Source organism: Notechis scutatus, chromosome 1, assembly GCF_049901735.1.
Source record: "Notechis scutatus isolate UNSWTSFEM ecotype Mainland chromosome 1, rNotScu1.2, whole genome shotgun sequence".
Classification (NCBI taxonomy): Eukaryota; Metazoa; Chordata; class Lepidosauria; order Squamata; family Elapidae; genus Notechis; species Notechis scutatus.
The window spans coordinates 280063780-280078662 of record NC_142009.1 but is presented as its reverse complement, the minus strand read 5'-3'; the positions used below and the strand labels follow the sequence as shown (position 1 = coordinate 280078662).

Genomic DNA, 14883 nt, shown 5'->3' with positions numbered 1-14883 from the left:
AAAGAGTTGTGATATTCCAGGATAATTGTTCTATCTCTGGCACTTTTAATATTTTTTCCAGTTGTCTGCAGCTGTTGTAATTCATGAGTATGGAAAAAAAGAGAAAAATGCCTATGTATGAAGCAATGAAAATCATGAACACAATAAATGTTTGGTTATCACTGGAATTTTAAAAACATGGAAATTATGATTTTTAAACTACTTTTTATCTAACTAAAGACACATATCATAGATGAAAAAATATTGCACTGTGAAGCATATTCCTGACAATTCCAAATGACTATTTTATTTTGTTTTTAACAACTAATGAAAAATATTCACTAACTGAAACAGTAATGTAGCATATCATGCATTGCTTGACAGCCATCCAGGAGTTTCTTCCCAGACCATTCCTTTAAAAAATAAAAACAGCTGCCCTTGATATACTAGCATTTTCTGCCTTTTCTGTAACAAATCACTTAAAGTTTTTTTTATATGGGGTGGTGGTGGTGAATATTATGTACAAAAGAGATCTTAGTGTATCAAAATACTGAAAAATAGATCTTCGGTAAAATGAAAAATACAAACCATTTATAAGACAACGCAGTGCTTAAAAGGAAAAGCAGTGCTTTTCCAGCATTTACAAACCTAGAAAGCTGATAAAAAGTGCAATTTTGGTTTTATACTTTTTTTTTAAATGTGGTCTTTGCCACCAAAATATGTGGCGCTTCTAAATGTGAAAACCTGTAATTTCTCTCAAATTCCATTCAATGATTATGTCCACACTTTCATTTTGTTTATTGTTTATTATATTTTTATTCTGCTCAATAACCAGATTATCTGGGGACATTGCTATTTTGCTGATGAACAGTTTTATAGTCTCAAAGTTTGCATTCAGCTTGATGACCTGTGAGTTGCCCAAAGAAAGTTACAGTGTAATGTAAGGGTTGGTTGAATGTACTGTTTTTACTTTGTCCTCTGTAATCATCATTATTATTGCTCATGAAGAACAATTTTGCTTGTATATCCTGATTGATTTCAAATTTTAAAAAACTACATTTGGGGAGTGGTAAGAGGTAAAAAAACAAGTGGCTTAAATCTCACCCAATGGAAAATTATTAAATTAACATTTTATCTATTTTTCCATTCTGGAATTTGGTATCCAATAATATCTGCAATAATATTGTCATGGTTAATCAAGAAATATTAAAATCAAAATGATAATATTTACAGATTTTTAAGGTGAATGAAGAAAATTACCAAGAGTATATATATTGGCAAGTTAAGCATGCAAAAGCATGTAATTATGCATCCCATAATTATATAATGGTATAACCCTAAGCATACGTTTTTGGTATGAAATTGCACTGCTTTTCAAAGGAGATAGTTCCAGGATTGTACTGAAAAAAATATTTTCTACAATTACCAGGGAATCTGCTGAAAGAATGACACCCCTGTAGAAAAATACAGTCTATAGAGATTAACCACACATAAATCACTCTTGGTAAATACAGTTGGTCAACCACTCATTTTTAACTAACCATTTTACATTGTATTTATGTGTACCAGATAATTTCCACACACTAAATATCATACTTCTGGTTTAATTTTCACCTATTCCTGAAGCCCTGCAATCTAACCCACCAAACATTTTTAAAAAGTGAAATTCTCTCTCTCTCTCTCTCTCTCTCTCTCTCTCTCTCTCTCTTTCTCTCCCCTCCCTCCCTCTCTTACACACACACACACACACACACACATGAAATAAGAGAAAGATGGAGGGTTATGTAGAGATCAAGGCTTAGATATGGGTTAAGATAGTTATACCTATCCATTCAGTGGGATGGCAAGCAGTAAACTTTGAGGATAAAGTTAAACAAAAATGGGGACTTCCTCCAAAGACCCAATAGGGGGCTGTCAAGCATGCAGAAGAATCTTTCCATGGAAAATGAAAAACATCGAAAATATGGCTTAAATATGAGTCCCATATTCTATTTGAAAGAGCAATCCATGTGAAAAGGAAAAAAAAACACCACAGATTTTCTCCTGCCAATATGAGTGGCTTCTAGTTTTTTCCCTAGGTTGATCAATGGATTCACTTTGCAGTGAGAAACCTATTATTGCTACTGAGTTTATGAGGAAGCTTAATACATGTATTACACTTCTTTTTGGAAACATTAGTTGGTATGTAGTAGTATAGTTGCTGGGTTACAATCTTATTGTACATTAACTAAGAGATACTGTAAATCTTAGTGAAGGTGGTGTAAATATATTTAGATGATATAAAAATATAAAAAATACTGTTAGCCATATAAAACCACATTGATAAATTACTATGTTTCAATATATTAATACTAGTATATTGTAACTAACATATAAAGACAATTATCATCTAATGTCAGTGACAATAGACCCACTCAAAAAGTGAAAGAAACAAGAAGAGAAGGTATAAATCCTATATCACAAATGATTTGAAGACAGGGAATGGAAAGAAGATATGGAATCTACTTTAAACTGACTGAAGTTGAAGAATTATGTTTGGAATGCCCCAGAACATGTGAAGATAAGCTAAGGTAAATGATGTAATTTCTGATACCAGTTGGAAATGGTTTTTTCACCTATATAAAGAAATGTGAACCACATTCTGCATAAATCTGAACCAATAATTAAAAACAGATTTGAATTGAAATATATCAAGAATGGGCATGTGCTTAAACAGATTGAAAAGTACGTACCTTCACAGAAAAAATCTTCAAACTTATCCTTAAAGGGCTGAAGGTGTTCTTCAGATGATTCTCTGAAAACAACTTTCATTTGTTTTCCACAATCTACAAGAATAAACTCAGTGTTAAACAACAAAACACAAAACCCCTAATAAAGACTAATATTCAAATATTTTCAAGCAACAAATAGTTTATATCCAACTAATAGAAATAAATATCCACCAGAACTGTAACATACTTTATGAAAAGAATTTATAAATTAAGAAAAAGAACTGGCTTAAATGTGAGTCATGTACGTGATTCATTATGGAGTGAATCTGTAATAAAATGACTTAACGTATCTTTATGAAAAACAGTCTCTTACATAGCAACAGTCTTGCATTGTTTAGCTTTGCTATTACTAATGGGCTTCGTTCCATGAAACAGAAATTTCTAGTGTGAATGATTCCCAAATTAGCCTTTACTACTCACAATCATTGGAATCACCATCCTTCACATTTTGCAAAGTGCTAACAAGTTTCAGGAAGCAGTTTAGGAAAATAGTACAGACGATTTGAACAATAAAGAGAAAATATTATGATGCATTCAAGAAGTACAATTATATTGTTTCACTGATTATCAAAAGCCTGGCTGCAACCCAGCACGCGTACAAGTACGTTATCAACTCAGTTCTGCTTGCTTCTGAGTAAATAACTTTAGTAGTTCCTTTCATGATGTTTATATCTTTTTTATGTTTTTATAAGTTTAATTGAATAAGAATTCAAAACAAGTGACTTATTCTTATTTACATACAAAAATGTAAACATTTTCATTATGCACAGAAAATAAACACAATAAATAGCAGTGAGAATAGACTTCGGCTGTTTTTTGGATGACCTGTGTAATCCAATTAATTCAATTAGCTTTAAAGCCTGTGAAATGTATCTAAAGATTAATATCAGACATTTGCTGTTGGCTTTATAAGTAGTAACATGAGAAAGAACACAGAATAGTAACAACTTGATTAACACCTTTATATCTGAGTAACTTAATACTATATATTTCTGATTTATACATATGATTTTCAATGAACAATTCTCTATGTACATCACTACCTATAATTATGTAAGGGAATAGTACAGCTCTGAACTGTTTTGAAAAAGCAGAGATATGCCCAGTTTTATGGATTAAGATATCTGATGTCTTCCCAGAGGATGTTCACCCCATAGTCTGTGCACTAGGTGTATATTTTGAAAGAAAGACTGAGGTTCTCAGTACTTTTATTTTATTTTGGTGGGTTACTTGACCTATCAATGCTCTAAATTGAGGGCAGGTATTAGGGCGTAAAATATCCTTCCTTTTATCAATTTTACTTTTTGTGTCCTCACTTATAGCTAGGGAACCTGACCCAATTTCTGACACACTGCAGTGCCACGACTCTTAACACTGGGCTGGACAATAGTGGGCATTCACCAGGCTAAGACTCAGGAAGTCACTAGTGTTCCAACACTTCAGATGGAAAAGAATCACATCAAAGCTGGACTGATTCTGTGTCTTGATCCTGATCTTGATACATGTTAAGATGCTCATTTGTATATGAATCAATAATATAGAGAAACTGGAATAATCAATTATGGCAGCAGTGACAGTCTGGATAATTTGACAGTGAGACAATTTTAGAAAATAAAAAGAATAATAATGGTCTTATTGAAAATGAAATTTCTAATGACTTCATAATGTGTCCACTGCATATGTAAGTTGTGCAGTACAGTGAAAGAAAGAATGGGGAAAATTAAATTTCTTAATTGATAATGCAATTTGTAAGAAAGTAGGAAATATTCTTTTAATTAAAAGAGAAATGTTTTTACCCATCTTACTTCAGAAGGTAGAAATGCACAGCGCAACATTTAATTCTACAACTAAACGAAATGTTATTTTTTTTTATTCATGATCAAATATCTTAACTTCTAAAGTTTCTTTAAATGTCACATACAGCCTAATCCTAGTCACATTAATTTAGAAGCACATAACACTGATTTCAATGTATGTAACATGAAGAATCTGGCATTTTTAATGTATTAGTTCATTAAATATAGACCATCACATATAGTCAAACAATAATCAATAATATCAACTAAAACATCAATGATCCAATTGAAAAAAAAATCATAACATATTTTTAAATGTTGGCTATTGAACATTGATGTCACATGTAATATCAACAGATTACATTTATGACAAATGCTGTGGAACAGGACAACAAGAGATCAAGTATTACATTCTGGTCAAGGACACAACTCTGCTGTCGAGCATTCTCGCTAGACCATAATTCATCAATGTTTCTGAATTAGTGTTAGAGGAAAGTTCCACAGTCTTTCTGCAAAGGAATAAAACAGGCCTGGAGATCATAACTGGCATTTGGAGGAAAATACCATTTGCCAGAAAAAATAACTCACCCATGCAATTGTTTTTCTATTTCTGATCCTCTGTTATTATGTGAAGGAAAATCATTATTTCATATACATATTATAATTGAAATGTACACTGGAAAGTTAAACCTATAATTAGAACTTGCCTAGAGAAAATTATGCTTAAATTTTGGGTAGAAGCGCAAATGTGAAATATAACTGTTATTTTTCAAAATTTGAGTATATGAACTTCCTTACTCTCCACAAATGTAGTTTTGATTTTCTGTGCTTTCCCAATGAACCAAAGTTTTATTTTGTTTTCCTGGCACTGATATTTCTGGAAAATAAAGATGATTGTCTCTAACTCTAGCACAGCTAGGGTTACCAGAACAGACAAAGGAGGACATGGACAATTGGAAAGAAGGACAAATGGTGGAAAAGAAGACACTCTATTAAATTTCTTGACATCTGTGAGGAAAATTACAGTGAAAAATCACAAAAAATGTTCTTAGGCCTACAGGTATATGAAATTACTTTTTCCAGCACCAGACTGGTTTTTTAATTTCAATATTTTTAGAACAGATCTTTATTTTTAAAAATATATGCTAGTAATAATACAGAATTGATGATGCCAAGCTTTGCAAATTTCATCATAGAAATATATGAGTCGTGTGATTTATAGATTATAGTGATCACAGATTTGAAGGGATTGGATTGAAGCTGATTGCTGGATTCTGGAAATAAATAATGTAAATCTAGACAACTGATGAAAGGCAGAAAGAAAATGACCAGTTTCAATTTCAATTACTAGTATTGTTAAAATAGTCTGAAGAACAACAATAACATAATAAGTTGTCAAAACCCAGACAATGTGTACGTTTAAGGCTATGTGGAGGATATGAGGACAAAGAAGAAGGGTTAGGATTTGCTGGGTGTCTAGTAAGCCTAAGCACAACACTGAACTCCCACTTGAACCAGCAAATTAATGGAAAGGCAGGATATAAATCCACAAATAAAGAAGCAAAACAAGAATTCATGGTATTTATTCCATTACTTACTCCATTCTTTCTATATTACCCAAAGGTCCTTTGGAAGTTAACCCAATAAATGTTAAGACCATAAGAGACACCAACAAATAAAGTAAAACTTAGATTTGGTGGATATTTATATCAGGAAACCCTTGTAAGCAAGGGGCATGGGAAGTTTGAAAGGTAACAGGCATACAAGCATGGCCCACTCTCACCTGTCTAACTCAAATTTCTGTTGTGAGACAGAAGGCAAAAATTTAGCAAATGCAGGATATACACATGTTCAGTGTAAAGAAGTATGCTGATGCTTGTTCAAGTCAGTTTTATGGAGGGGTTGCTGTTTTGTTTAAACAGCAGATAAGGATGGTTTCTAAAGGAGACTGGATTCTTTAAAAAAAACTTAAATCAGACACAAAATTACTTCCTCAGCTAACTCTTAGAGAGCTCTGGAAAAAACAGTTTCTGTTAATGACTGTTCATGCTTCTGCCAGTCTTCTCTCTGGATAATAAAATATACAACTGTAAACAGTCATATCTCATGCTGTGACCACACTGGAATGATAGCAAAGGAATGACAGCTAAGGACAGAAATAAGGATTAACAATCCAATTTGTAAATGTAACATATCTTTGGGAAGATTCAAATTACTTTAACAGAAAAACCCTGGAACAAGCCAGCTGTAATGACTAGAGCCAAAAGAAAGTAGCAAGGAATGCTGGACAGCTAACAATGGAACAAAAATACAAAAATAGGGACTTGAAATGTTTGCCATCCTGAGGTTGGTTGTTATTATTTACTTAACATAATAAGATACTAATTTGTACTAACACAATGCAAAAAATGATATTGTCTGCCAATTTTAATCTCCCTTAAAACTCATCCAGAGGGCATGGTACAATATAAAGTAGCCTGGATAACATATTGATTTTTGTATTGGCATGGGATTATGGACACCCAGGTAACCTTGGTCCAGTTATTTTTCTTGAGCTCCACCTGTCTCACAACATTTTCTGCTATGGGATAAGTGAGGGAGATTCATTTGTATCCCTCCTTTCCTAGAGGAAATGAAAGCTATAAAATCAATGACTAAATCAGTTTAGATCTTGGGGAGGACAATTTGCTGGAAGTTGAAGTGATTTCTCTATTTATGGACTGCAAAATTCAGTAACTGCATTAAATTGGCTATCCTACATTTCCATTTCAACCAAATCAAAAGAAGTAGACACTACACATTTCAAAAAACGGCGACTGACTTTGGTTTGGTCTTCTTTATGCATCTCATATTCTCTGTTAAATTTTAAAATACTAAACTCTGAACTACCTGTTTGAAATGAAACCTGTATACCAAGATTTTGCTTAATCAAGATCAGCTCTGGGAGCCTTTTAAACATAAAAGTGGGCTTTATACATAAAAAGTAAATATTACAGATACATTATTAGCTACATGAAATATAAACATGAAGGTTAGCATCATGAGAAGCTTCTTTACTCAATCATTTGGTATTACATTTTAAAGTAAGTGGTCTGGATATATACTGTATTTCCACTGCATCAGATCTAAAATTAGCATGAAAATACTTCTATCCAAAATGACAGTGGAATATAGCAAGAAATATTATTTAAAATGTCACAATGCATGTTCTGCTAGATATGCATTATGGTTTCCATGGCAATGACTAGAATTTAATAGTAAAATATGAAAATGTAGCTTGAGTAGCATTTTGCCACTCCCAGAAGATTTAATGCATTATTGCACCCAACTTCTTTTTTTAAAAAAAAATCCATCAAGTAAAATAATTACAAAGTGGAATTTCTTTCCTTAATGTCTGTGAACAATAATCTTTAAAGCTCCACAGATCCCTGTAAATCAGTCCAGAGCTCCATTACATGTAAGCAACCCTTCACGTAAGAAGCACTATGCTGTCAATCAGAGAGGAGCTGGTATTTTTAGGCATCATTTTAAAACAAAATGTAAAAGTAGAAATAGTTCAGGGTTGATAAGGATGAATTGTTGAACAAATACTAGGACCTACCACTAGCACTTACAGGAATCATCCCAACCAAGCCAAGTAACAGCATAGACCCTTGAAACTGTCACTGATACAATCCTTCATGAGTTATGTTCCAGTGAAGATTGCGAGGAGCCATTCTCTGTGTGTCTCCTGATGTCTGCTTAGAACTCAGCAGGTATGTCATCACTCAGGGCTGCTAAAGGCCTGCTTTTTAAATATTCCATTTGAAACCCATGCCATCTCAAAGGAAGATTTAGAGAGTAAGATTTTAAAGTAAGAGAACATGGAAAAGTATTTTTAAGGAAAAACCTTGTGATAACTGATTGAATAAACCCCTTTTAAAAACTTTTTAAAGGGATACCTAGTGCTCTTTCCTCTCTTTCCTCTGTTCTCTTAGAAGGGGTGTATTTATCATCTTAACCAAGGCATCTCTAATAATGTTTCAGAACATCAGTGTTTCAGAAGGTAACCAATGGAATGAACCAACCCCAATAGCCTATTGAAATTCTTGGGTATCTAATTATATGAAAGGAGCTTTCCTTTATGTCCATAATTGATTCTGCTCCAGTGCTGAGACTTGGCCAGTCTACATGCAAGATATTTTATTTTGGGGTAGGGTGAGGGATCTGGGGAAATAAAGAATCACAAAAAGCTACTGATTTTTTTGTAATCTGATTTCAGGATTTACCAGTATAGCACATGGGCTCATGTCTTGCAGTTCTTAGTTTACTCTGGCCTTGAGTAAGGCGAGGCACCAAAACAAGACTACACCAAATTAAGGAACCATTAAGTACCAGAGGTCTCCTTCTCTTACTTCTTTTATTCAGTATTGATTTAGCAAAAGTGAAGCACATTTACTTTACAAATAATCTGGAATGATGTGGCAGACAAACCAAAAATTGGTTGAAGCAAATGGCAGATGGAACCAGAGCCAAAATAAATAGAGTTCAATCTCTTTTCCTCCTTTTTTAAATGGTTCCTTTTCCTGATATCTCCTAATATTTCTCAGCCTTAAGTTTAAAATGTCTGCTGACTGGAGAATTCTGAGAGTTGAAGTCTACACATCTTAAAACTGGTGAGGTTGAAAAACACTTGCCTCTTTTCTTTCCACCCACCTATATTTGAAGAGGTAAGGAAGAGCTTACTATTCTTTGAATTAATCATTTACAGTGTGATTTTCAAATGAGGATGAAATAAGGCTGAGATCCAAGAGCTATAGTTAAACTAATTTAGGGTTATATTCTCTCTCACTCTTTATGTCTCTCCTCCTCCCCACCCATCTTGCAGACTTAACTTTCAGAAATATAAAGCTAGATGAATCTCAAAAAATCTTGCGTAAAACTCTGATTTATGTAATTATTGCTTTCATTCTATAGATATTTAAGGTTTTTTTTAAAAAAAGATAGTATGCTTGTAGAGGGACATGCTACCCTTGACATTAAGCTTTTTAATATCAACCCTATGTTATTACACTGTGAAGCTTCAGAAATAAATCAAAAGTAAAAATAAATAAAACAAACAAAGTAAGAACTTTTCACACAGTTAAATATTTAGTAACTCATCTAACACACTGGACAGTATTTTGGCTTTTAAACTATTGTTTGGATTTAGCAAATGTGGCCAAGAATTTGAAAAGGGGGAAATGAAAAATGAAATCACCCTAAGCCAAAATACCAGTAAAGAGCTCTTTGCTTAAGTAATTCATATTAAGCATTCCATTAACTGGAAAAATCCTTATTCATGGACTAGCCTGATTAGAGGTGAAGTTTTCATCAGTCTCTTGAGCTTATTCCATTTTCCTTTAGTTCACTTTTACTTTTCCCACCTGTATTTTTCCACTAATAGTGATATTAGAAACAGGCTTAGGAGAGGCTCTCCTTGAGCCATTCTGTAAATTGCCTTTCTCCAAGCCCAGTCTTCCTATGAACCTGGGCAAAGAAGGGCAATAAGGGCGATGAGGGGAGTAAATTTCAAGAAGAGAGAAGGTTTTGTATATGTTTTACCTTGAGAAGAGAAAATTAATAGGACCTTTCCAGTGCCTGAAGGGATGCCCAAAATAGTTCAAGATTTATTGTATGTCACTCAAGACAGAATAATGGATGAATCTTCACACACGTTAACAAATTTTAAAATCAGCCCATAACAAATTTTAATATTTATCCAGTTATACTATTTACATATTTATTTATTTATTTATTTATTTATTTATTTGATTTGCCAATTGTTTACAAGATAATAAGTATAAATGTATACATAGTTGTGAATACATGAAATGGGTACATATAAGAAAAATAAAAGAATAAGAGAAACAATAGGACAGGGACGGTAGGCACGTTGGTGCGCTTATGCACGCCCCCTACAGACCTCTTAGGAAAGGGGTGAGGTCTTGTCATATGCAGTCTTGTCATTTTTTAAAATATTTCTACAGGTTTTATTACTTCCTTTCAGCATTTTTCATAGACATTAAGTTTTATCGCACTTCTATACTAGATATCTTTCCTCTTATTTTATGTCTACTTTCCTTCCATTCTGTTGGTCTATCTTCTAATATTGTTTTCATATAGGAATTCATTCCTTCTCTTCCTGCAAGCATTTTACTTTTTTCTAGTTGTTATTCGCTGTCCTTTCCTACCCAAGATCTACTCTTGATGCTGCTAAGAAATGGCCAGTCCTACATTTAGGACTTCTTAACATTTCAGGTTTTTTTTTTAAATTATATACAAGAAACATACTATTCTATAGACCTTTAAATTACCTACTGTTCTTTCATTTAATGTGTTAAATCATGCTTCCTTGCCATTTCTTTCTCTCTTCAATTTCAAGTCATCTGATAAGACCAGAGTTAATGAACTCTCAATACCTATCCTGGCTTTAGTCAATTGATGACTTCCACTTTTTTTTTGTAAGATAGGGAAAGGATATTGCTGGGGTAATGCTAATGATAAGGACCGTACCAGTCAGTTTGAGCACACTTTGGGTCAATGTGAGACAAGAACAACCAAAATTCAGTTTTGGTGAAAACAGCTCTTTAACCTATAGACTAATTTATAAAGCAGAGTGTTGCCTACATTCCAATATGTAAAAATGTATGGTTGCACTGAAAGAAACTCAGACTGAATATTTTTTAAAAAAATAACTGAAGTATTATCCTTTAAAAAAGCTTGGCTATATCTCTTCAAAGGGATGAAATTGCCAGTAGTTCCATTTTTGTTTGAACTGGTGGTTCTGTGGTATCTAGAAATTGGTGGTATCTAGAAATTGGTTCATTTGAATGTTAGCTTTTTACTTTACTTAATTCTAAATTATTTAAAAGCGACACCTTTAACATTTTGAATACAACTGAAGCTTGACTTCAACAAAGGGCTGTCATAAATTCTGTGTGTGCATATCTGATGGGAAAAATACATTAGGTGAAATAATTGTTTCTATTGAAATAAAAATAAATCTTTTAAAGTTTTTATTTAGGTCATTCATGGATATTTGGTTTTTTTGATGAGGGAAATTATCTTTGTATTAACAGTAAATATATTTAAATATTTCCAATTACAACTAAGGATAGTTTACAAGTTTCAACTATTTCAGAATGTCTAAAATTTTGAAGTTATAGCATATAATAAATTAATGTGATGGCAAAGCTCTTAAATATTACCAAAAGTAATTTAAGGATATGGTTAACCAAATTGATAATTTCAGCATGTGTAACATCTGCAATATAAACAGTTAAACTTAATATGGTCTGTTTAAAGTATATAGGAATTTTTGCACTTGTCTGGATAGCTGGATGCAGCTTTCTCTAAAGACAATTTTTGCAAATAACATCTGTTTCAGTTTTTGGTTTTTATTAATATTTTGCCAACAGCCACAACTTTTTAATGGTTGCCAGAAACTACATAGATTCATCAGATATTTTGTGCACATGCTAAAATACAATATTCTTTTCAATTAAAACATTTCACATGGTATTGTGTTTAACAATGTACAAAAATAGTTGTTTGAAGGAAAAATGCTTTTTGTTTACTGTAAATTCCACTTCTTGATCTCTTAACCAAAATTCAGTTTTTACCACCAGGTTCTTTTTATTTTTGGTGGAAAATAAAGTTAAATTTTGATTTCACAGAGAGGAGATACAGTATGTCTTTGGGCTATGTAGGACTCAGCAGAATTGGTACTAAATGTATCACTAGAGCAGTTCAAATTATGACATGATAAATTCAAGAATTCAAATTTAGAGTAAAATCAGTATCTTCTTTTAAACAGAATTTCATTTTGCAATTCATGCATATAACCATCCCTGTAGGAATAATTCTGGAGTCTGTATTCTTGCTTGTATTATTTATTACTCTATGTAGAACTAATAATTGGATCCAGGTACACTTAATGTTGGTATAGTAATTCTAATATTAACTCTGACTAAGCTGTAAAACAAGATATTTTATTTTATTTTATTTTATTATTTTGCTGCCTATCTTGTCTCAGGGCGACTCTGGCAGTGTACAAAATTAAAAGCTATAAAACCATAATATATACAGTAAACATTTCTAAAAGCAATAAAAATGGCATTACAATCCGGAAAAATTGTAAATAAAACATGCTATTATAAATTGAATTTTGTATAGAACTGAGTGGACTAGAAGTGTATGTGGAATTATATCTCACTTCCTAAGAAACACTTGGCAAAACCGGCCACTATTCCTGCTCCTAGAGATACTGTAGGGAGGTCTCTAATTGTTGTTTCCTTGCCAATGGAAGAATTTCTTCTATTCAAAATGATCAACACTAATGTTCATGAAAACTCTCTGTCTTATAATGTCTTTAAATAGGTTAAAGATAGAATAAGATTTGGGAAAATAAAAATGCTAATGCTTATTCTGTGCTAGTTTCAAGCACAGATAATAGCACAATATATAATACTTTATTTTCTTGTGGAGCATTCTGTATTATTTCTGCAGAAAGAGTTTTTATATATCCTATTCTTCAGCTCCCATTTTTAAATAGCATTTGTCCAATTATTTGAAATAACAAACTGAAAGCTCTTCTACTTTTTTCTTCCACATTCTACTAGATAATTCTGATAAAATTAAATTGATCTTCAGACATTAAACTGCGCCTCCAGGAGAGATTTTTTAAAATTTAATTTTTAGGATGAACCCTGGACAAAATTAATTCCTAGCAATATTTGTTTTGTCATGACTCTGCCACAAATCCACTTTACCAAAATCTCCATATTTGCTCCCATCTGGCAAAATTCTATTTCTCTTTTGTTGGATTTGTCGGATAAGATAAATTTATATCAATTGTTTAAAAATAGTACAGTAAGGTTCAACTATAAAGTTCAATCTTACTTTAAGGTAAATAAAATAGTTCTCTATTTATGACTACAATTGAACCAACATTTGTGTTGTTAAGTGAGACATATATTGAGTTTTGCTCCATTCTATGAGTTTTCTTGTCACAGTCATTAAGTGAATCACTGCAGTTGATATGTTAGAAACCTGGTTAAGTGAATTTGGCTTTCCCATTGACTTTTCTTGTCAGAACCTTGGGACATGACCTTGGGACACAGCAATGCTCATGAATATGATCTAGTTGCCAAGTGTCTGAATTTTGATCAGATGATCATGAATGCTAAAACAGTTGTAATTGTGAAAAACAGTCATCAGTCACTTTTTTTAGTGCCTATAACTATAAAGCTATACATAAAGACACATGGAAAAACAAATGACTAGTATCCTAAAGGAGAATGAAGTTTATTTTCAATAGATTGTGAAATAAACAAGTGAGAAAGAGAAAAAAAAAGACTGAAAAATTCCTGTATTTGTTTTAAGTAATATGCAACGTTAAAAAAAACACCTGTAATAACCCTAGCATTTTATTGACTTCCTGTTAAAATAATCACTGCTTGTGCATGTCAAATGTATAGCAGGAGAATGATACTTTTTGAAAATGGTAGATCAAACGCAGATCCTATTTCAGCATGAACAAACATAGAGGAGGGTAGGCCAAGAGGGCGTAACAGAACTGAGAGATGAGGGGAGATAGAGCATTCATGGATGCCAAGGTTAAATAAACAACAACTGATATTTCCTTACCACTGTGACCTTTGAAATTTTCTTAAGAACAAATATCAGCTTATTTGGAGATAGCTATATAGAAGAATAAATTATTTAATGACAAATTTTATTGACAACTGTGGATAGAGATCCTTGAATTTTTCAAGGAAATTTCTGTTTAGAGAGGATAGAAGTGACCAATAACTTACATGCATTAAGATGCTTTATATCCATACTATAATTTATGATGGCTCCCAATTTCATTTTGCCAATCTTCTTTTTAAAAAAATGCAAATGACTTTTATTAATCTCTTTTAAATCACAGAAGAAGGCCTAGATTTGAAATTCTTGTTTCCCTTGTTGGAAAATGGCCTGATAAAATGTGTTTGATCTATAAGCATTGAGAATCCATAAATAGTAGAAGCTTCTTTTGAGAATATATCTTGACAGCAATTCTACCCGCTGCAGCCAAGAGACTAGTCTGTTTAAAAGGAACTTAATCATTTTCAAATGGAATTTTTGCTTTGAGTTGCAAGCACATCCTTTACTGATATGTAAATTATGTCAACTCTATCCCAAATTGCTTATTTTATTCAACTTTTCCATTAGTATTCATGATCCATCAAAACTTATTGAATATTAGTGCAAAATTAGAGCCAATTATACATACTGGATTCCATCTACAAGGTTAAATTTAATCCAATGGA

The 14883-nt window shown here is 32.4% G+C and overlaps 1 protein-coding gene and 1 long non-coding RNA gene across 5 annotated transcripts in view; one reads left to right on the top strand and one right to left on the bottom strand.

Annotated features, from left to right (window-relative positions):
* FMN1 (formin 1) overlaps positions 1–14883 on the bottom strand; it is a 144885-nt gene that overhangs the window by 17700 nt on the left and 112302 nt on the right. For all 4 annotated transcript variants that reach the window (XM_087951733.1, XM_087951734.1, XM_087951732.1 and 1 more), the window contains one exon: positions 2712–2804. In XM_087951733.1, coding sequence (XP_087807859.1) covers positions 2712–2804 — 93 coding nt within the window. The remainder of the gene's footprint in view (positions 1–2711; positions 2805–14883) is intronic.
* Positions 1–14883, top strand: part of LOC148133404 (uncharacterized) — a 240444-nt gene that overhangs the window by 197908 nt on the left and 27653 nt on the right. The gene's annotated exons all lie outside the window — the stretch shown is intronic.